This window comes from Pagrus major, chromosome 8 (assembly GCF_040436345.1).
Source record: "Pagrus major chromosome 8, Pma_NU_1.0".
Taxonomy (NCBI): Eukaryota; Metazoa; Chordata; class Actinopteri; order Spariformes; family Sparidae; genus Pagrus; species Pagrus major.
This window is the reverse complement of record NC_133222.1, coordinates 19,914,940-19,938,024: the sequence shown is the minus strand read 5'-3', so window position 1 is coordinate 19,938,024 and position 23,085 is coordinate 19,914,940. Positions and strand designations below refer to the sequence as shown.

The 23,085-nt window shown below is 38.6% G+C and overlaps 2 protein-coding genes across 3 annotated transcripts in view; both read right to left on the bottom strand.

The window, feature by feature from the left end:
• The window catches only part of plekha7a (pleckstrin homology domain containing, family A member 7a), a 151,572-nt gene extending 149,226 nt beyond the window's left edge, over positions 1–2,346 (bottom strand). For both annotated transcript variants that reach the window (XM_073471314.1, XM_073471315.1), the window contains exons 1-3: positions 2,184–2,346; positions 1,980–2,056; positions 1,762–1,819 (exon numbers count right to left, since the gene is read on the bottom strand). In XM_073471314.1, coding sequence (XP_073327415.1) covers positions 1,762–1,819; positions 1,980–2,056; positions 2,184–2,266 — 218 coding nt within the window. In that variant the 5' untranslated portion in view covers positions 2,267–2,346. The remainder of the gene's footprint in view (positions 1–1,761; positions 1,820–1,979; positions 2,057–2,183) is intronic.
• Positions 2,347–18,434: 16,088 nt separating this feature from the next.
• On the bottom strand, positions 18,435–23,026 carry LOC141001337 (uncharacterized). The gene is made up of 3 exons (XM_073472386.1): positions 22,619–23,026; positions 20,206–21,530; positions 18,435–19,356 (listed from the first exon to the last, which is right to left on the bottom strand). Exons 1-3 carry the CDS (start codon positions 22,779–22,781, stop codon positions 19,147–19,149), a joined length of 1,698 nt encoding a protein of 565 aa, XP_073328487.1. The 5' UTR covers positions 22,782–23,026; the 3' UTR covers positions 18,435–19,146.
• Between the last annotated feature and the right edge of the window lie 59 nt (positions 23,027–23,085).

Here is a 23,085-nt window from a genome sequence, read left to right as displayed (position 1 = left end):
ATCAGTTTATTAAGTGCAACTCGATATTACTAAAGCAACCTTACATTACATTATATTAAATTATACATATTTTTTCTTGGATTTCACAGATCCGGACTGAATAACACTTAACCTAACCCAGTGTTTTTTAATCCTGCTCCTGGAGGCCCCCTGTCTTGCATGTTTTCGATGTTTCTGTCACCTGAATCAAATAATCAACTCGTCATCAGCTGATTATTTGAATCGGGTGTGTTGTGGAAGGGAAACATCTAAAACATACACTCCATAGTGCAAACTAACACACTGTATGTTTGTTCTTTGTGAAGGTCATGCATATTGCACAAATAAATATACACTGCACCAATATTGTACATTTGAGCTAAATGTGACCACATGTGCAGGACCAGGATTAAAGAACACAGCCCTTACCCTTTACATTTTGTAATTATACTGTTGTTCATGTTAACAATTGCTTAATAAATGGTTTATAAAGCATTTCATTGTTTGTTAACAGTGAAGTAATTATCAACTTAGTTTAATTCTGTACAAATGTATTTATTATTACTATTATTACCATTTCATGATGGTTACTATAAGGAGTTACTATAAAAAATTGCCATAAAGAAATGGTATTAGAATTTGGTTGTTATGTGTTCTTGTAAAAAACACTGTAATGGTTGAAATCTTTATTCTATTTAAACGACTTGTCATTCATTTCCAAGAACAGGTACTTTGTGTTAATCAGAAGATTAGGAGCGAGATAAATGGTCTGTTGATACATGTTTTAAGCAAAAATTACAAACCTACTGTCTCATAAAGGACTGTTATACTGTAAAACCTCATGTGAAGTGTAATTTAAACACTCCAGAGGAAGACAGACTTTGATTGTTGTGTGAGCTAGGTGAAGTTAAGAATGAAATTAATTTCTTGTTTTGTTGTCCTGTCTATGAGGATGGGATGTACTTTTGACTAAAATGTCTGCCACTTATGCTGATTTCTTTTGATTGGATGATTATGAAAAACTTGAGCTGTGCTTTAGGAAGGGAACTTTTTTTGTTGCAGATTTTCTTTGTCAAGCATGAGAGAGAAGGCAGAATACTTTGTTGAAGGCCGAGCTGAAAAATAATTTGTCATTTTGTAATGAAATGAAAAGTAATGAATTGCTCAACCGCTGCAACTGTATTTTTGGTGTCATGTAAACCCATGAAGGTCTATGTGCATGACACGAAAACAAAAAAATCAATCATCATCATTGGCCAATATCTATATTGTTTGTAACATTTGTGTTATCACATGAACAGTGTCGGCCAGGCTCCAATACCTACTAAACTGGAAACTGATCATATAGAGAGACTATGGCTGAATGCAAAACATTGTTCAAAGTATTTGTGAGAAAATGGATATAGTAGAAAAACAAGTTGAGGTAAAGACATAAATAAACAGTACTACAAATTAACTGCCGCGTGTAAGCTCAAAAAACATCTAAGCTACATGCATCAACGCAGCAAAAACGCATGCAAACAGATCCAGGCACAGGCATAACATGATAAATATAATATCTGCATCTCATCCAGGGCAGTAAATGAAAGCAGTGGGGTCATTAGAGGGTCAGCAGGTTAACTCGTCCCAGTCACACCCCATTTAAATCCACACTGCCGCTGCAGTAATTAGTGCTGCTAGTAGCGGGGAATTAACGTTGGAGGCAGGAGCCATATTAAGCTGCACGGTAGCTTCAAGTAATGCGTATGTGACCAGAGCAATAAAGGGAGAAACGTTACTTACTTTATGAAGAAACTGGCCCCTTCGTCCGTGAAACCTTCCTCCCATCCCCGAGGTAGGTCTGAAATAAACGATTGACTTGTTCGTGACACCTGAAAGTTTTCTCCCCTCGGGCTGGGCCCAAAATACACAATAAAGTTGGCAGCCTAGACAAGCTCGTTATAAAGTAAACATGAGGGCATGAGTGAACAAACACAACTAGCTTCACATAGCTAGCCTACCTGAGCGGATCATGTGTCCGGAGTTGACAGGCTCACCGGAGCGGGGATGGATCCAGGTAGTAGTCCGCGTCTCATCGCTGCCGCACAGACACACAGAGGAGAAAAACACCTGTTACACCACCGGGAAGGAAACACCAGCACACCTCGCTAACTCCCGTTAAACCGGGATAGACGGTGCGGTAAAGCGCTCATTATCCCACTCACTTGATGAAGAAGACCCTGCCGTCCCCGCAGACACCATAAGACCAGTGTTCAGGTAGGGTGTCCCGCCCGAGAGGCGCCGCCATGATCCGGTCTGAAGTCCTATTTCATGTCATTGCCTCTCCATGGAGTCTCCCGGGAGCTCAATGATCACCGCCAGGGCCGGCGCTGCCTTCAGGGACTCCTCTGAAGCACGTACATCCGAGCACCGCTGAAACATGCTCTGACTCTGAAAACAGGGTTGTTAGATAGAGGAGTCGAGGTTTAACAGGCAGTCATACATGAGAGTAAAAGTAAAGATATCGTGTTAAAATATTACTTTGGTGAAAGTGAAAGTCATCCATACAAACACTACGAGTAATTACGTCTTATTATCTTCTTAGGGCATAACTGTCTTTGTTTACTGTCTAATAAAGACCATATTAGTTCTAGTTTTTGAATAATTTGATACAAATTACAACAAATTACATCTTATTAGTTTACTTAGGGTATAACTGTGTGTATTTGTTTTGTAGTTAAGAACATAGTACATCCAGTTTCTGCCTAATTTGATACAAATTACAACTAATTACATCTTATTAGTTCACTTAAGGTATAACTGTTTTTGTTTACTGTCTAATAAAGACCATATTATTTCCTTTTATTGTCCAATTTGATACAAATTACATCTTATTAGTATAAGTGCGACCTATACTTTAGTAATTGTCTTAAAGTATCTGATATTAGATGTACTTAAGTATCGAAAGTATAAGTAAATGTAAATTATATCTACACATATGCATGAACTGTATACTATGGGTCGGCCGATTATCGTCCTGGCTGATTATCAGATACAATATTCAGCTTTTATAAAAATGATTAGTCAATGTTTTTATCATCCGATTGTTGATTAAATAAAGTAATTTTAAAAATGTACTTATTTGGCTCCAACACAGCATGCAATCTGCAAAGAAACTGCTAACTCTAGTTATTAAATAAATCTGTGCAGTATTAAGTAGGCTATATTATTTGCCTCCAAAATGTAGTACATAGCATAAAATGGAAATACTCACCTCGGAATTAATGAAATGTTACAAAGTACTTAAGTACTTTGTAACATTTCATTACTGACAGGTCATATCCTAAGTAATATTTCTTTAACATTAGTGGTTTATAATGACATAAAGATGCATTTATATTCTTAATTACATACATTTTACACATGCAGTGTTTTCTAAGCCTGATTCTAACATGTTTTTGACCGAATTTTGATCATTTTTTGGCCAAAAAATATTTTTCACCAGATTTACATACCTTGTACCAAACTATAATGCGGTGAGGTAAAATGTACACAAAACTGTAACTGAACAGTTCAATTAACTTTCTTTTTTTAAATACGTTAATATTTTAATGAAGTTTGGTCAGTAGCTTGTCAATGATTTCTTACAGGGGTGAGGTCCTGCCAGGGGAATTTGGACTTGTGACCTCAGTTTTTTCTAAAATCCTACTTAGAGCTGTAGTCATGTGAGGCAATCTTGAATATGAGGCAACTAAGTTTTGCCTAATGGGGCATGCTGGCCATGTTGTTGTGTATTTCAGCAGCCAAAGATCTCTGTTGCATGTCATCCTCTCATCTCTCTCTTCCTTCATCTCCTGTCAGCTTTTCACTGGTCCTTGTATGAAGTGCACACAATTGGTTATACCATTTTGTCAGGAGTGCCCCAAAGTAAGCCAATTAAAGATGTGTAGGAAAAAAATTGTTTAAGTTGTTCATACGCACACAGAGTTTTAGGAATAGCAATAGGTGAGATAATATTTACCACCAAGCCTTTAAGCCTTTTAGCTGAGGGGGAACTGCAGCTCAGGTGGAAGAACACGTTTTACATTAATCATAGGGTTGGTGGTTCAACTGCCTGCTCTTCCTTTAGCAAGACACTGAAATCCAAACCTGTATTATATAAACATTTACTACCTTATCATCACATCTCTATCTATCAGCAGAGACACCGACATGTCATACAGGGGTTATTAAATGTGAGCAATCCATAGTTACAACATTTTTCTAAGAACTTAAAGGCATCACACAGCCGGCTCCAACAGTGAGAAGAGAGAGGAGGAGAGGAGCTGCTCTGCCAGTGTTTTTCAGGGCAGTAATTGGGGAGAATTAATGAAAAAATGTGCTGATTTGGGGTTCTTCAAAATATGCGCCACCCTTGTATTTGGGTGATTCAACTGGGAAGGGGCTGATTAGGAGATTAAACACTTCCTTTAACCAATTAGGAATCTCATTTAGAAGAGCTTTGATTTTTAATTACTCTTCACACAGGTTAATTCTCACCCAAATCTGCCTGCATTTTGTCGGACACTTTATTTTATGTGTATCATTACGTATAAGATACGCTTGGCAGCAGGGGTTGATGCAACATGTTGGCTAAAACTTACTGATACTGGATTTTTGAGGCCGATGCTGATATCAAGACAATGTATCAATAAATATTGCTTTTTTTTAACACAATAACTTCACAATATCATTTGCGCAATTAAGGTTCAAGTTTCAAGGTTAATTTAGTCATTTTACAAACCAGGATGCAAAACAAAATTTAGTTTAAGCTCATTTATACTGAATAGGAGAATCAACACAAAACAAAAGTGTGGAAGGATGAATTGATGAGTCTCACAGCCTGGGGAAAGAAGTTGCTCCATAGTCTGACTCTATGGCAAAAACTTAAAGGTGCTATTTGTAAGAAAGTTGATTTTTAATCTCATTCCAAACTCGTCAAATAATGATGCTCTGGGTTTCCCAACTTGTTCAGTTGGGAATGAGACTCAAAAATAAACTTTTCTTACAAATAGCATCTTTAAAGCGTTGAGTGAAATGTCTGTAATGATATTTTACACTCGAACAATAAATATTAGTGTTTAAGATCCTGGCCATGTGATTGTAATGTTTGAATTTGAGGATGGGAAACTTTGTTGCCCGTCATCGCTTCTTTTACTCCCCTGTCACATCACTACTGTCCGCCATCTAAAACGAATAAATAAAGGGAAAAATGATCTAAAAAATGCTTTAAAGAGGTGAACTTTATTTGAAATTCAGTCATCAAAATACTTCAATCAAGTAAAATAAGTTCAAAGTTAAAAATCATGACTGGAACACTGATACAAGTCCATAATTTCCTACTACTTCACAAAGAAGTTCCTGTATGTTTATTAATCCTTCATCAGTTTTGTAAAAAGTAAAAATCACCCATATAAACAGTAGGCTACTTGAGTAAAAGTCTTAAAGTATCAGCCTAGGCGATTATTGCATCTGATATGCATTTTTTTGCTTACCAAAAACAGTATCAGTAAAAATTTGCTACTTTGGCTCTGATGCAGCATGCAATCTGCAAAGTAACTAGTAACTAAAGTTATCAAATAAATGTAGTGGAGTAAAAGTATAATATTTGCCTCCAAAATGTCGCGGGCTAGAAGTGTAAAGTAGCAGAAAATGAAAATACTCAAGTATAGTACCAATACCTCAAAACTGCACTTACGTACAGTGCTTAAAGTAAATGTATTTAGTTACATTACATCACTGTCATTCATTTATTATTGTAAACTTTCTTCTCCCAGTGTGATTAAATGTATATTTGCTGATAGATAAACATGGCACGATGGGATGTTCTGTTGGCCTGCTGTACACTCACTAAGGTACTTAATTAGGCGTATACTTGAAAACAGTGTTCATTCTTGGAAACTTCCTGTGAATTTAAGAGGAAATTGTGATGAGATAATGTGACGAGCCAAAATAAACCAATAGTATCTGACTGCTGGTATGTCAGTCAAGCTCTAATGTTTACATGCAGCAAACATGTTATTGTTGGTTTTCCTCAGCGGCTCATTAAGGTAAATAGACCCTCCGTCAGCTGTCAGACATCGTTTGTTCTGAGTCACTCATCGGGAACTCTGAGCTCATTGGAATTTCATTTTTCCAAAGTGGCTCCATACCCAGGAGGCGTGTGGTGGCGTGCTTGTGACAACATCCTGACACGTTTCCCTTGCAGCCCTATTATTTTAAAATCCACACTCGGAACAAAAACAGTTCACCTGAGCTGCTGTTAAGTTCACAGTTGGCAGGACTTTTCTCACCATAAACAGTAATTTGCAAAAGGCTGGAATCCAATGTGAGGAGCAGAAAGACTATGTTCATATTCATCACACCGTTTTTCATTCAGCAGTCCCTCGAGCGTGGGATTTTAATTCTGCACAGAGACAGCCAAGAGTGCATTTTGTAACACTAAAGCATGTTGAACTTTCTGTGGCTTTTTGGTGATTTCTTTGTTATGTAATCATTCGTAATCTCTCAATTTCAACTCCGGTTTCCAGCAGGTCGGACTGCCAGATTCCCAGATAACCTTGTCATTGCCATTTGACCATTTTTCCAAAACACACAGAGGTTAGCATATTTTTCACATCTGGAGACTGTTGTGTGTGTGTGTGATTCCTCTCCCCCTTGTTTGGTTTCACTCGGCTGCACTCAGTTTGGAGGCACCTTAACGTCAACAAAAGAAACTCCTGACAAGGCGGAGGGAGCTGAAGGGCAGGTAGAGGTCGGCACACACAGCCTGGCCGCTGAAAGCCCAGGGGATTTTTACACCATTTGCAGTGTATTTGTGTGAAAAGATCAAGTGCTAATATAGTAGGAAAGAACAATGATGAAGTTTCCAGCCAAGCAATGATATCACTGGCTAACACATCGGTAAATCAAAGCTAATAATACTGCAATGAGTGTGTGTGTTCAGGTGCCTGCTGCCCTAATGCTGAACTTACACACATGCTGCAGAGTGCAAATTAAAACACTTAAACGCACACACAGAATTGAAAACATGGCTTTCATATTAAAGGCTACACCCTTTGATTTAAATGTAAGATATACTTCACAGCTGACTGGAAAGCAATAGTTTTAAGCATTTTTCACCTATGACCAAAACCAGTATCAATGCTGGGTGCGGACAGAAATTAGCTCTGTTGCACCTGTAACCACACCCAGCCATTATGTCATAGGGTCCTGGAGTACACAAGTACATCACAGCAGTGAAGTGGAAAAGTTAAACTGGGGGTCAGCCAAGACGAGAGACAAGATTTTCAAGGGGTGTAAGTCACTCATTAAAGGTCCATTAACAGTGTCTAGTTGTGAGGCTGCAGATTACAACCAAATGAGCACCCTTCGTCTCACCAATTCCTACAGTGGCCGCTAGAAGTTATGGAGTTGGGGGTGCCCTGATAGCTCACCCCGCAGAGTCCTCAGCAGGCCTCGGTTTGATTCCAGCCTGTAGTCCTTTGCTGCATGTCTTCCCCTCCCCCCCCCCATCTCTTGTCTGATTCTCCTAGCTTGCCTGTCCCTATAAAAGCCCAAAACTATCGTAAACAAAAAAGTGATGGTTGTTAAGTTATGGCAATGTTATGTTAATGATAGCAGTGAGGGTGAACCAAAACAATAAAGCTGTGGGCCAGGAAACCAAAACAATTAGCTGAAAGACACTAAAATACTGAGGAGAGTTGCAGATATTTCTCTGTGGGTTCGTCACACTAGAACATCTTCCACATACACATTGTCATTTGATTGGTTGTTTGTATAAAATATTGATTAGTGCAGCTTTAAATAATAAGTGGGTATATATGCAGGGACATGCACTGTGTTGATGAAAGTGTAGTATTCACATCTCCCAACTGTATCAATTTATATCAGGTCGTGTCTGATTAACCTACCAGATAGAAATCTTGAGTTCTGTGTCATCACTCTCTCCTTTCTTTCTTCGACATAAGAGCACACAATCCCTTATGCACAAAGACAATTACACCCACCAAGAAATACAATATCTCACTGATTGCCACAGGAACCTCCCTTATGACTGTATTTCCTGGATTAGGACTCAATTATACTAAACTTCCTTTGTCATTGCAAGCTTTTTATTGCAGCGGGATCACGTGTGAGCCCAGCTTCAGTCTGTAGCACCATGAAGCCAGAGCGCTGAAGCCCCGCCCCCGCTGCTGCATGGAACGGTTTTCACTGTTTGCTCAAAATGTATTGACATTTCCATTTGCCAATTGCACCAAATTCAGCCCTGCACTTCCTTGGATCCACAGTAGCAAGTTTGAAGTAGATCAGATGAACGCTTCTCGGGATAGGTGAATAACAGACAGACAGATGGATAGAGATTCCTTGCTATAGTTAGATGTAGAGAGATCTGAAACATTTTCCAGTTGCTGCTTTATGGACACATGATTGTGGCCTGAATAGTCAAGAGAAACGCCTGCCTTTTTTGGTGACAGAGCACAGAAAAGCTTAGATATAGAAGAGAACTGAAAACAAAGGCAAAATTGACATCCACACTAAGGATTCTTTGTGCTGACAAGAGTTGGCTGACAGGAATGGGAGTAGTCTTCGTTTAGCTCTGGACCATTGCAGAGACATTGTGGGGTCTCTTAAGCTCACTTCAAGTAACAGTTATTGTATGAACCATTTTGTAATACATATTTTTATGTTTTTAATACCTGAATTGTATCAAAAAGTTGTAAAACTAAATTGTTGAGTACTTCAACCAGGGCCTCATTTTGACTGTCAATAGCAAGAGTACAAAAAAGAGAAGTGAATTTGGCAAGTCAAAGAGTTTATTAAAATTATTTAAGAGGAAGTGAGTCCTGAAACAAGACTGCAGAGACAAATGAAAGTGAGATTTTCAATTTTATGCACAGAAATTATGGGATAAAACTGCTAAACGAGAAATGATGCTAAAGTATACATACCCAGCTTGTCTTTTATGCTTTATACCAGCAAGGAAACACAGAAACACCTGATGCCAAGCTTAGCCCGTGTCACTCAGGTCTACCAGAAGTTGTCATTCGGGTAAACCGGGTTAATCGTCAAGGTCTTAGCCAGCGGGGACAGGATGTTTTCCTATCATTTGCCTTTCAAATTTAGATGTGTTTTACATAAAGGTCCAGTTTTAGCAGCAGTATATGGCGTGATTGTTCATGTCATGGCTTTATTTCTCAATTTGTTTCTTTTACCATCATAAATAAATGCATTTCTTTGTGAAAGTAGCAACAAACAAATTTTCCCCCCGTGTTTCCAAGTGGTATTATTGTTGAACAAGTGGATTATTTCTGTTTTCCTTAGAGTCACAAATAACAACAACACAGGACAAAACATGAGTTTATTCAATCATATAGTCTGTAGTAGAAATGGGTTCAGTTAACTGCATGCCCAGTGGCAGACAATAGTGATAGCCAGGTTAGTATAGAACAAATGGAAATGCATGGTTTCATTATTCTATATCCTTTAGATTGTGCAATCAACCTTTACTTCATAATGACACGCTGAAGCAGAAAACGTGTCTATTGCCAGTTTAAATACTCCTGTTTATGTATTTTCTGTTTTTTAAAGGGTCAGTTTTAATCTACACTTTATGTGGTTACCAGATGATTGTTATTAACCATATACTGTTATTACACAAACTCCACCCATCTGGCAAAACAGCACAAAACAATAATTATTTGAAATAAGTATTTGCGGCTACCATATATTGTAGGTCTGTTGTCTCCTGTAAAATGTTACTGTTGAATGCAGACTGTAATACAGGTTAGCATTTCTGGCATTATAGCTAAAATGACTTTTCAAGACAGTTAAGCAAATAGCAACACTTTCATCCAAAGTCTCGCCAATTCACCACAAAAGAAAGCCATGATTGCAATATAAATCTTTTAATCGTTTTGTTGTTGGCGCACCGTATTACGCAGAACTATTTCATCATGGTGAAGGAATTCTGAAGTAATTCATGTCTAATCCAACCTGTGTTTATTTAACAATACCACAAAGCCTGTTTTGGCTTCAAGCCCTCGGCAAACAGAGTCCTCAGTTAGAGAGAGGGAGACAGACAAATGTGCACGGAAACAATATCAGTCTTTATCTGGCAGTCTCTGCCTCCCTCCCTCTCGTCGTAATGGGTAACCAAGGCTCTCAGGGATTCAGAGAGGAGTTTGAGGGTCTTTGCCCTCGTCCATATTGCATCAACATCCGTTGGCAGAGCAGCAAAAACCTCAGGTGGCAAAGAAACTCAGAGAAATGCTCACACACTGAACACACAGCTCAGCCGTACACAATTCTCGCTCGGTTATGCCCCATTGTGTCTTATGTAAATGTAGGGTGAATAATGCATGGCTCGGCTCCATATGAGAGCTTGGCCTGCAGGCCCGATGGAGCTTCAACCACCCAGCTCAGACTTTCTTAATTTAAAAGCTAAATTTATTACCTGAGGGAGCCCGGTGGATTCAAAACTTAACCTTTGGACTCCAGACAACAACCAGAGAAACAAAAACAATCCAACATTAGTCATTTTATGTATTTATTTATATCGAGATGAGCTCAAACTCTCCAGTCACTTTCAGGACCTGGAAATGTGGAAATTGTTGCTGGAGAAATCAATTATTTTATGCCAATTAAATGTTTAAAAATGACAGTGCAGAGCCAATCAGAAGTACAGTGTCATTTCTCAACCTTGAAACCACTGTGTGATAGAACATTGTAAACTCAAGTTTCACTTACTTTTTCAAGATCTTTCTGTGATTTTTGCATCACAACACTGAATTTTCATATTGACACCACATGATGACACCAGAGCAAGATCCCCAGACTGAAGACGGCTGTGGGATGTGGTCAAAAGCTCCAAAAAGAGGGATTTTCTATCACAAATATCACTGTCAAAAAACACATATGGGGTTTTCTGTGTCAAGCAGCTTCAACTGAACTGAAAAAATTTCCTAAATTATATCATATTAATTTTCTATTATATATTCCTGAGTGTATATTGTGAATGATCATTAAATTGTCATCAACAAAACCATCTGAGACATTTTCTACATTACTCTGTCTCCCTCCAGTGGATGTCAGATATCATCTTCCAGCTGACTAAGACATAAGTATTCAGTGCAGATGGTATATTGATTTTATTTCATCTAAATATGTTGTAAAATGTCAACAATATATGAAAAGGCAAAATCACTAAAGAGCTTTGCTGATGGGAATCATTACAGAAAATATTTTCCAGCTTTTGCATACAAACAAATTTAAGTCAAGCTGTTTCCATGGACAAAAACATCAACAAACCAGAAAATAAATAAAATGTTCCTGCTCTTGGAAGTGCCAAATATTACCAACTGAATTTGTGTATAAAACTTCCTAGGTCACAGGAAAAACACATTTAGACTATCTAGATTAAATCAGAACAACAAAATTATTTTTGTATAGGCTAATTTTGTTGATGTTGTGAAGAACAAACAAGAAAGACAAAAAATGTATGTAAATCGTAAACAGAAAGACATAAAGGGAAAGTTAATCCCATAACACAAATTGTCCTAATTGTCCTCATAGACAGTTTTATTGTGATTCTCTGAGCTGTAGTTTACACAACACAAATAACACAGTTCTTGATAATTCATGGATTCATGAATCCCATTGTATCTAAAAACTACTTTCTAACAAAGTACATCTGCCAGCTGTCAGAAGACTACACAACCTCTGTGAATTACACAGAGCATCTATGTTACAGACTACAGATCAAGTGGTTGAATCACAGCCATTATCCATCAGCCTCAGCAAAACACACCAACCCTCAGCGTTTCGACTGCCCTCTGGGTGTGCATTTGGGTGAACTTTGCTTTTAAACTGACTGCAACAATTTGGATAGATGGGATCTGGGGCACATTAGAGCTTAAAGCAACATTACGCAACTGTTTTACCTTAAAATAACAGCTTCGGAATCATGTTGATGGTTCAGTGTCTTGAAATAGGTTGAATGGTGTCTCTGCCCCACTATCACTTGTTTCTGCACTATGTAACTTCAGTCAGAAAGTCAGCTTTACATACATGTTTACTTCAACATACAAGTTTTCAACATTGTTATGATGTAATGAGTTTTGTTTGTAGTTAGCACCTACATTACTCAGAAACTGTGGGTGTGCCAAACCGCACAAAATGCCACAGGTTGCTTTAAGGGGTTCCCCTCTACTCAAACATAAGTGTTTCTATTTGTTCCAACAGTTAAATGTTTGAGTTTCACTGTGCATAATGATGTGTTTGCAGAGTTTGACAGCAGGAGGCTGTTTTCACCTTATTGCAGCAAGTGGAAAGTTTCCATGTGCTCATTTGAAATCCCATATTTAGGGTTGGGCTTACATGCATGATTTATGACATCACAAATAGTTTGTAAGCCAATCCCGGTCCAGTATTTGACTTCCATAGGAAACACCTGTTGCCTAGCAGTTCAACTTATATTTATGGATTCTTGATTTTTAATGAAGTAGAAGGAGTAGATGTCATTTCAATGGTTTAAACAAAATAATGTAACTTTTTGAAACGATACAAATTATGATTAGAAGTAGAGCAAATTATATAACATGTCCAGGGTGATCTTTAAAATGAGTCCTCTGAGTGAAGACTGAGGACTGAACAGTTGTCTGCTGAACTTTGAACTTTCTCACTGCTGTAGAATTCCTCTATATGATGGACGCAAAGCTGTTTGGTGAATAACATGAGTGCAGCTAACTTTAGCACCACTGACAATGGAAAGCCTAACCAGTCTGAGGGTTGCACGTCATTATAGAGGCACTTTGTTTATTCACACTGACTGACAGATGATGAGGATGTCACATGGAAAACTCTTTTCAGTTTTAGCTGATGATTACACATTCTTCTGTGGGCTTATTTCTTTGAATTTTGGCACTTTTGGTCCTCCTTAAATGAATCCAAAATTTAAATGTATAAATGTATGACCATCAAATCTCTGATGAAACACTTGAACAACCTTCATAAACTCCAAAAACAGCAGGTTAAATGCCTTGTCGTCCTTTCCTAGATGATCCCAGGAAGTTCATAAACTTAAATGTGAGGCTTTGTGATCATAAGCTTGGTTCTCCAGTAAGAAGACCACTGCTGCTGGTCAGTCAGGAGCTGGTCCATCAGCCGGATCAGAGTGGGAAATCCCCCTAAAGCAGCTTAGTGGATTGGATTAAAGTGTTGTTCTCTTTCAAGCCGCTGAACGAAGATGATTTTGCTGTTTACATGATTCTTGGGGACCTTGTTGGAAAATCTGTTTTCCTCTCCTTTCAATACAGAATTCTTGGCATAGAGGTCCAAAGTCAAGTCAGTTGTAAAAAATAATCCAGATTTAAATGTTTTTGGTGGGAAAACATGAATTTATTATGTGTTCCTTGTCAAGGTAAATTTCTAAATGTTTGCATAGGTTACCCCATTTCTTTCCCGAACAATTAGCTGTCTAATTCTACTCCACGGGTTCTATAAGATACAGGAAGTAACAGACAGGCTTGATAAATGATCAGCAAGATTAAAAGTTTTAACTGGAGCTGATTCTGCCTTTTTCTTTATGATCAACTGGGGTCTGAATTTAAGATACAAACAAGTGTCTGCAAGCCTTTTCTTTTGGCCTTGATGTTGTGAGTTTCACCACATGAGGGCAGCAGAGTTACATGGTTTTTTGCCTGAGGTGAAGTTAATAGTGTGTGTCCAAATATGGTCCTCTGGGTATAGCAGGAAGCTCCAAATATGTCCACAAGTTGTAACAATAAACAGAGGTATGTTGATGTCATGGTGACCTAAAATTGAGGGCTGCGCCAGTCTGAAAGACCAAAATAACCCTCCTGCTTCCTTTTACGACAGTAACTGCAGTCAAAACAAATGTAATAGGTCTATATATGATATCACTTGTAATTAAGTATTTTAAGGAGTTGTGTTTTACAGATAGGAGACAAAAGACAACACACATCCACACACACACACACACACACACACACACACACACACACACACACACACACACACACACAAACACACACACACAGCAGTTCCAGATACAATAAGATTGGTAAAAGTGACATTAAAGTTAAAATTAAAATACAACAAAAGAGACAATGGCAATAATGATACATGCGTAAATCAATAAACAAATAAAATGACCTGAGTGGATCTTTGATCAACCAGAAAGGAAAAGGAGTTCTTTTTGACACATTTACTGTTTAAATGTGAATTTTGGCATTAAATAATTCTGACTCTAACACAACCACCTGCAGTGTGATGGTGGAAGGCTGACATGTGATTATTGCACTTGTTGTGGCTTTTTTGTGCTGTCATCTTTAGATAGCCATGATGTGCAGTGTCATGTACCAGAGGAGAGGTGTGTCCCCCAGTGGCTAAAATGAAACATTACACCTATTTAAACTCTTCACTGAGCAATGAGTGTGCTCACTGGGTGTTGGTCAGACAAACTTATCCTCATGAGCATGTGTTGGAGTAGATAAGTGTTCACCACATATGTACATGTCACATACTATTCATACTGTCTGTTTCATCATGTTAATAATTTTTTGCTGAGGGCATCTGGAGCCCCATTAGGGCTTCACAAGGGTCCACGGCCAGGTGAATCTAAGTGAAACTATTAACCCCCTGTGAATATGGAGGAGGCAAACTGCCAATATCAAAAAACATATATAAATAAATAAATTAGTCATCCAATTCATTAAAATTCTAATAAATGCATTAAAATAACATTGAATGAATTTATAAAATGTGACACTGATATTTCTGTTTTCATTTGCTTCTGTGTGGATTTGCATTAATTCTGCTTACATTTACATTCCCATTTTATTTTCCATTTTATTTATCCATTTATTCCCTTTGTAAATTCTACTAACCAACACAATAGGTGAAAAGCTGACCCCATGACAGACTGTGAATGACAGGAGAGCTACCCCTCATTTGCAGAATGAAGCAGAAATACATCAAGAAATGTAAAAAAAAAAATAATAATGGGAAATACATTAACTCATAAATAAAATGGAAAATATAATGGGAAAGGAAGTAAATAAGGGAATTAATAAAAAGGTAAATAAATACAGAGGCAAATTAAAACAGAAATATAGATGCATAATACATTTGATAAATTATTAATGCCTACATTTCTTTTTAATATTGTTTCTATTATTTTTTGTGCATTTAATGACACATTTATTTATTAATTGTATCAATTATTTATTTCTTATTTCTTTGGATTTTGGCAATTCTGTTCCTCGATAAATGAATCAAAAATGCAAATGCATATAAGCATCGGCTAGGCTATGATTTAATGGGATTCATAAAAATAAAGTTTAAACTTATGAAGTTTAAATGTTTAGGTCAAAAATAATGTCGAAAATTAGCAGATGAGGTGTGGACTCTGCTAAATATCCTGGTGTTTTGTATGTAAATTGTACCGTACAATACACAGGACAGTTAGCTTTTGTTTCCTTTTGCATTTCATGTGGTCTGTCTGCATGAGTTGGTGTCAGACACAATAGCTGCTGGTAGATTGCATCATCAGCTAATTGTGACCCAGGAGATCCCCTTCTCTGGCAGGCGAGAGAGAGGGGCAACCACATGTGTGTATGTGTGTGTGCGGCTGAAAACCCACTGTCTCTGCTGCTGCTGATTCTGCTGCTGCTGCAATCACCTGCAATCCTTTCAACGCCTCGCCACTCCTGCTGGTTGCCTGGAGACGGGGTCGCCTAGGCCACAGAGCTAATGATGCTGGGAGAGGATGAGGAGGAGAAAGATGGAGACAAAGATGCAAGGAGAGGAGTGGGTTCAAAAAGGAGAAGGGAAGGGGGCGATGATAGAGTAGAAGGTGGAATTCATGATGTAACTGGGAATCCCGCTGTCTGGTAGACATTTGCATCTTGTTGAAGTGCCCTTGAGCAAGACACTGAACCCTCATCTCTGGATGAAAGCTCCTTGGGTTGTTTTCACTAACAGCAAAATCAGAAACAGGGGTGGCAGACAGAGGGAGATCAAACAGACAAATGCAACCACCCGTCGCCTTGTCCTTGCACACCAAAGAAAAACAGATATTAGAGTTTGTTTTTCACTTTCTCAGCTCACAGCTAGTGTCAACAGGTCAGCGTCAGAAGCCTCAGGAACAAAGGCACGGCATCTAGAAAATGTACACTCTTGACAAACTGGTTCCTCATGCTTGCGTCGTAGAAAGCATTATTGTGAAGGCTGTCAATAAGTAAAGATGCAAGAAAAGCTCTGTAAATCTGAAGGTTTGTTACAAAATATTAAACTCAAAGGTCCAATTACAAGCTAATAGTCTTGGAAAAGCTTATAAAATTCTAATTTACTTACCAGATTTACATATAAAGCTGAAAATCACATATTTAACTCAAAGGGGTTTAAAGCAAACATCTTCTAGTTTCAGTCAATTCATACATTTTTGTGTTTCTTTTAAATACATGAGATCCTTGTTTATTTCCAGCTAAATTTTTTATACTCTGGACTGGAATTTGGGCTGATTGGTTGGTTGAATGTCATGGGATGTGTAGCTATTCTTGGCTTAATAAAACAGGATTCAGACTTTTAAATTATTAAAAACACTTCCCTGAAAATGGTTTTCTTGCCTCATACCAGAGCAGAGATTTTCCTGCTGCTGCGAGAAACTGAAGCGACATGCTCGAGTGGTTCCACATCGATGCTCCATGATGCTTATAAATGTATTAAAAAATGCTTTAACCAATATTAATATGAACTCTTTTCACATATTGTTAAACATTAAATTGATGTTTGAGTTTTTTGGTTCAAATTTGAACCACTAACATCAACAAAGAACCTTAATTTTTCTGTGTGCAACACCAGCAGGAGATCAATTTACATAGACAACATGGATGAGGGAGGGTGGGGGAACAAAATCAGCAAAAGACCCACCGCTGGGTTGACACAGCAACAGTGTCAGCGATTGCTCACCTTTGCACCATCTCGGAGTACGTGTCTTTGTGTGAAAACAGGAGGGGTGGGGTGGTGAGAGCGTTGGAGACCTGCTAATTGATTTCATGTCTCTGGAAAGTCATTTCATCATCCTTGGTGTTTTTAACCCTTGTCTTACGACAGGCTTACAGCAGTCAGTCTGCACTGAGACTCACAGTCCTCTGGGAAATTATAAGCTCATGAGTAAGTGTGTGTGTGTGTGGTGGAGAGAGAGAGACAGGATACAAGAGAAAGGAGTCTAAAAAATGATGCAGGGATTGTTTAGGATGATGAATAAAGCAAAAACCTATGTATGAGAGAATTTCTGCACACTGCAGATATTTAATTGCATCCTAACTATGTTAGGCACATAAGAGGGAGCAAATATTACAGAGACTGCAAACATACTGTAAAACCCAAGACACTGGTTTGATTTTTGCAGAAGACTTGTTTTACTTTTAGGTTTTATATATACTGTATATCTTTGTATAAGTGTTTGATAACCACATTTAAGGGATCACTGCAAAATCGTGTGATTATCGGCTGATATATCAACATTAGGAAAGTCGAGTATGAGTCGGGCTCTAATATTTATTTGTAACATAGACAAAAATGTTACTTTTTCAATCTAGAATTAGCCAGGTAGGCATCCTGATGTCTTTGAACTTTCTAATTTCTACATGAATGCTTATGTGGAAGTCAAAGTTTGGTGTGAATATGTCACTAAAGAAGAACCAGGTTATGCAGTTATCCTCTGTCCCTCCTTGTTTCACCATAGGTGGAAGTCACACACAGGTGTGTACTGGTATGTTGGAAACCTTTCACCCAGTTTGTTTAATTTTTTGTTTGACCGCTGTGAGGGCGCTGCCTGTTGTGTTAGATACAATAGGTTTCTTCAAATCTTTGTTTTAAGAAGGTAAAACCATGTGGATTTTCTGCCTGTTGATTCTGTTTTGGCAGCTGGAACTGTAGTTGTGATTGTGGTGCAGTATTTTAAAAATATCAGTGGCACAGATCTTTTTAAAGCATCTGAACTGATTATGTCAGGCTGTTTCCCAAGAATGTTATCTTGCCAGGCAGATGGGATTCCAGAAGTTTTGATGTGACAAACCATCTGGTCCATCAGGTTACGCAGAATGTGTCCTCACACAGCTGATAACATTGCATGCATTTTGAACTTAGGAAAAACAGCTGAGAAATTTGACCTCCTGTGTGTGCTGTTTACTTGTTCTGGGACTTTGTGTACTGTACTTCACTGATACGCTCAAGGCAGGAAATGGCAGACAGACAAGTAATTCCAAAGAAATTTGCATGACTCAACAACAGGAAGTGATTCTGGTCAGGGTAAGCTAACTGTGTGTCATTTGCTCCTCTCTTATTTTAGTAACATAAATCTTGTGTTACACCTTGTCCGTCTCTTGAAACTGAAAAACAGAAAAATATGATACATTGTGACAAATTTTATTGATTTGACAAAGCACCTAATGACAAATTTGCTACAAATGATTTTTTGAAATATTTTTGGCTACACGATGGTACCATGAGAAGCTGAGTGAGTCACAGGACAAAGTGTTCTAACATTTCCAGTCAATATAATAATGAAGACATCCATCTTCAAGTACAAGACAACATAAATAAATAACTAAAATATTTGAACAACAAGACAAAAATTGCACCAAAACATTTTATGTATTCATCATGCTTAAACATAACTTTTCCAAACACTTTGTACTGTAAAGCTCTGCTTTCTTATGTTAGCATCAGTATCTACTTTTAACTTCTAGATTCACCACTGTTGATTGTTCACACATTTAAAAATCACATAAAAACAGTCAAAACCAAAAGGTAGAAAATAAATGACAAGCTCCATAGGGCATAAATAAGTTACATTACTAGGTCATTAGTATATAAGGCATACAAAAACAACATTCCACACATCAATGCTGAGGTTAATATAAGAAAGTGTCAGTCAGTGCAACAGTCACACAATTTATAAAACCTTTTGAGGTACAAGGTTGTTCAACTTGACACTGAACAATAAAGTTGGCCTAACATCAAATTTCTAATTGGCCTAAATCAAAATCACTGTTGCATTGCAACCAATCACAAGTTCTCATCCAAAAAGGAAATTAAACATTCAGTGTTCAGGACTTTTATTTATTTCAAGGCACCGTCCAGATACGCCCGCATCATCTCCCTGTGGGGCTGGGTGAAGCAGTGGCCGATGGCCTGTTCCGTTTCCTGGATCCGCCTCCTAAAGCGGTCCCGGTCTCGCACCATTTCTTCCCAGTGTCCTTTACGAGATGCCTGTCGAGCAAATGGCCAGGTCCGCATGACATGGACTTGGACCAGAGGAGAAAAACGCACCTGAAATCCAGAAGAAATGGAAACAAATGTTCAATAATAATAATTTGGTTAAAATGATCAGATGATGTTTGACTACATCTTTTAGGTTTATAACCTGCTACGGATTCAGGTAACTTTTTCATTTTATTAACTTTAAATAAAAGTTACTACATTTATGATTATTACCACTCAAAGCTCAGTATTATGTGCATCAAAATCTATGGGAAGATACCCTACAAATTAAAAAAGAAAAAAAAAAACTACACAACAAAGACCATGTACTTCCCACCACTGACAGGCGTGTACTAAGAGTGTAGCGTGTAGACTAAGACTGTGACTTATTTTTCTGCCTCAGGCTCAGGATTTGTTTTTTGTGCCTGATGTAACAGGGCTTTAATGTATAAGTGATTCAAAATGACTTTGCAATACTGCCGCAACTTCATTTAGTCCACGAGGAAGTAAAACTCTCTGCTGACTTGCGAGGATCACATGACTGGCTTAGTCATGACGACCAGTGGCGTTGCTAACCAACAACAAACAACAACTCAGTTTAGCACACTGAGCAGTGCAGTACGTGTCTACTGAGCCAGGAATCAACCTTCATCCTAGACTGTCTCACATGAGGGTGTTAAAGTCAGCAGAAGACACTCCCTTGATATATTACTTCCAGTTTAAGTGATTTGGTCTACAGCAGATTAAAGTAGAGTAGTTACATTTATTTAATCCTTTGTCTTGATGTATCAAAGCTCATTATAACTCTCTGTGGTATTTACAGAAAAGACTTATTATTTCAAATCCCACAGGGATCTCATTTAATGCTGCATCTAATCCTGTCCGGCAGTTTTACTATGAATTATTATAGATAATAACCTTTTTCTGGGTGGTGCTGTCCTTGCTTTCTTTCTTCTCCTCTGGCCGGGACTGAGGTGTTTGTCCTGGTCTTTTCCAGGGTACCAGGGTTTTGTCTGGGTGGGAGTGACTCTTTAAATGTCTCTCTGGCAGAGTGGGCTTGGTGACTTTGGATCTTCTGGGCATTTTTGCCCCCTTTTCACATTTCTTGGCCTTCGTAGGTGATTTTTTTGTGTGGTGAACATCAAGGGCATCTTGATCTTTTCCAGACTGGAGTGATGTTTTTTGAGAGCTCTGGAGGCAGACCTGGAAGTTGAGAGGGTGGTACGGGTCGTCATTTGTGCAGAGAGACTTCCACAGCTGCTCGTCATCCTCCTCTGTGTCTGTGTCAGACTTGGAAGGAGGTGCAGGAAGTGGGGCCTGTTGTTTGGAGACTGTGGTGGTGTTTTGAGGCGCTGTGCTGCTAACTGTGCACGCAGTAAAGCACATGGGATTGTAGGGGTCAGGGCTGCTGAAAAACTCCAAGAGTCTTTCACTCTCTTCGTCGATGTCGGGGCTCGAACCGTCTGAACTGGCCCAACTGCTCCAACTGCTTTCGCTGTCAGAGCGACTGACCCAGATATTCAGGCCTCGAGGCCCTGACATCTCCTCGCTGGTCTTGCTCACTGACATAAAGTCAGTATCACTGCTGTCCCTTGCTTCGCTTTTACTTCTCCCCATGTTTGTCTTTGTTGAAATGCTTGCAGAGAAAAAAAAGGGGTTGTAAGGATCACTAGATTTTGACAGAGACTCCCAAAGCGCCTTACTTTCTTCACTGTCAAATTCTACAACGTTTGGGTCTTCCTCGCTGCTCCAGTGAGAGCTTCTCTCCTCTTCTGAAGTGTCCTGTTTGAAAATGTTCTCTTTTGAAATATCCTGTTTGAAGCCTCTTTCACTACTTTTACGGCAGGTGTCACTTGAACTGGAGCTGTCGTTACTTGATACAAAGATGTTCCACTCGCCTGGGAACCCCATTTTCCAGCTGGATTGGTGTCCAAGAAAGATGCCGTCTTCTTTGCCAGTTGTTCTGGACACAAAATCATCCACTAGTCCGCAGCACAGGTCGTCAGCACGCAGACTGGACAGCAGGGCCTCAGCAGTGGATTTCCCAGCGAAGGAGTCGCCGACATCAGCACAGAAGTTAGAGAGGGGATTGGAACCTCCAACCATCACGCCGTTGTCTCCGTCAAACAAGGAGGAGAACAGGAAAGATTCGGTTGGGTTTGCTGCCGTGGTCATGTGCTGGATGTGTTGACCTGTCTCGTCTGTGATTCTTACGTGAACCTCAAACCTGAACATCTGGAAAACTGGGAAATCCAAAGAAAAGTGTTAGAGTGGATTGAAATTCAAAAGAGAAAGTTTTAAAGTTACATTCGGTGTTATGTTAATTATCATCTCTTTTATCGCTTCTTTGGGTACTTGGTTATTTTAAATAAACATAAACTGCCCTGTGCTTAAAGATCATAATAATAGAACCATGACATGGCCGGGTGATAGTAAAAATATAATTGTCATCAGAACTTTACTTTGATATAAATATACAGTACCCATTTATGCCACCTAGTGTCACTTTTAAGTATTTCTATAGTTAATCTGTGTTAAATCTGACAGCAGAACTGTTTTTTTAATGACTTATAACATAATCTAATAATATTCAACTCACTATGAAGAATCAACAGCAACTTGACGGTTATTATTAATGTGGTAGATGGAGAAGTACAATAAATGGATTAAAGGTACACTGTGTAGTTTTGGGGAAGAAATGATCATCAGGAGAGAAAGATCGTCGATTGCTGATTTTTTTGTTCATGCCTAAACAAACTAAATAAACAATCTAGTTTCCATGACTGAATAAACAAACTGACCTTTAAACAACACATTTCATACTGTTTTACTTTGTTTATATGTGGCGGACCCTGCCACCTTTCTAGCTCCAAACAGTGTTCTGAGGACCTTATTTTCCTCTGGGAACAGCTTGTTTATTCAGTTATGGTAAAAAGAAATATTTCTGAGTTTTTATTTTTAACTAATTCATATTGTAAGTACTAAAATGCTGCATATTAACTTCTTCTCCAAAACTACATAGTGCCCCTTTAAAACGAAACAAACGACGAGAGCTTTATATATCTGAAAATAGGTAATAAACACCTAGATTTAACTTGTAGTTAAAAGGTATTATTATGGGGTATCATAATGAAGGTGTATAGTGAATTTACGTCGTGGCGTTAAGTATGTTAATAAACAAAGGAGAGTGTCGTATAGTTAGCGACTCCACGGTCCCTGGTAAACACATGAACGTTAACATTAAACCACAACTTTTCCACAGTAATGGCGGGTGTGAAAGCAAATAAACAAATACAGGACAACAAAGTTTTTACATTTACTTGGTTCTTACCTGATATGAAGGTGTAGTAAATGACCTGAACCAGCAACCGAAGCTGTTCCCACAGTACGGTGAGTATTTGTTTAGTCCAGGGAAGAAGCGCCATTCCTCCACTACCGAACCTCTCCATCGCCGCCCGCTCAGAACCTTTATCGGGACCAACAATCGTAGCCATTTTTACTTCTTTCCTCTCGGCTTGTGGCGGTGATGTAAGGAAAAAAAACCCTCACGTATTCTGATATTCCTCGTCGAAAACAAACAGATTTCGCGTATTTGTCAGTGACAGATAGGCGTCGATGTGCTGTCGCTTCATTTTCCGGCAAGTATGTGCCATTTTTCGATCTCCTTCGTCAAATGTGCTCATATATTTTCTCCATGTTTCTCTGTTGTGTTGTCTTCGTTGTCGTAGTAGAGGCGAATGACTCGTTGTTGCAACACTATCCGTTAAAAGAAACAAGCGTCGTGACGTCAAGCGGCGC

Bases quoted from the DNA above. Each gene is read 5' to 3' on its own strand.
- LOC141001337 (XM_073472386.1), bottom strand. From the start codon at position 22,781: ATGGCTACGATTGTTGGTCCCGATAAAGGTTCTGAGCGGGCGGCGATG. The intron at 21,531-22,618 runs GTAAGAACCAAG...TGGATTTCCCAG, and splicing joins TTACTACACCTTCATATCAG to TTTTCCAGATGTTCAGGTTT. The intron at 19,357-20,205 runs GTTATTATCTAT...TCTGGATTTCAG, and splicing joins ACAGCACCACCCAGAAAAAG to GTGCGTTTTTCTCCTCTGGT.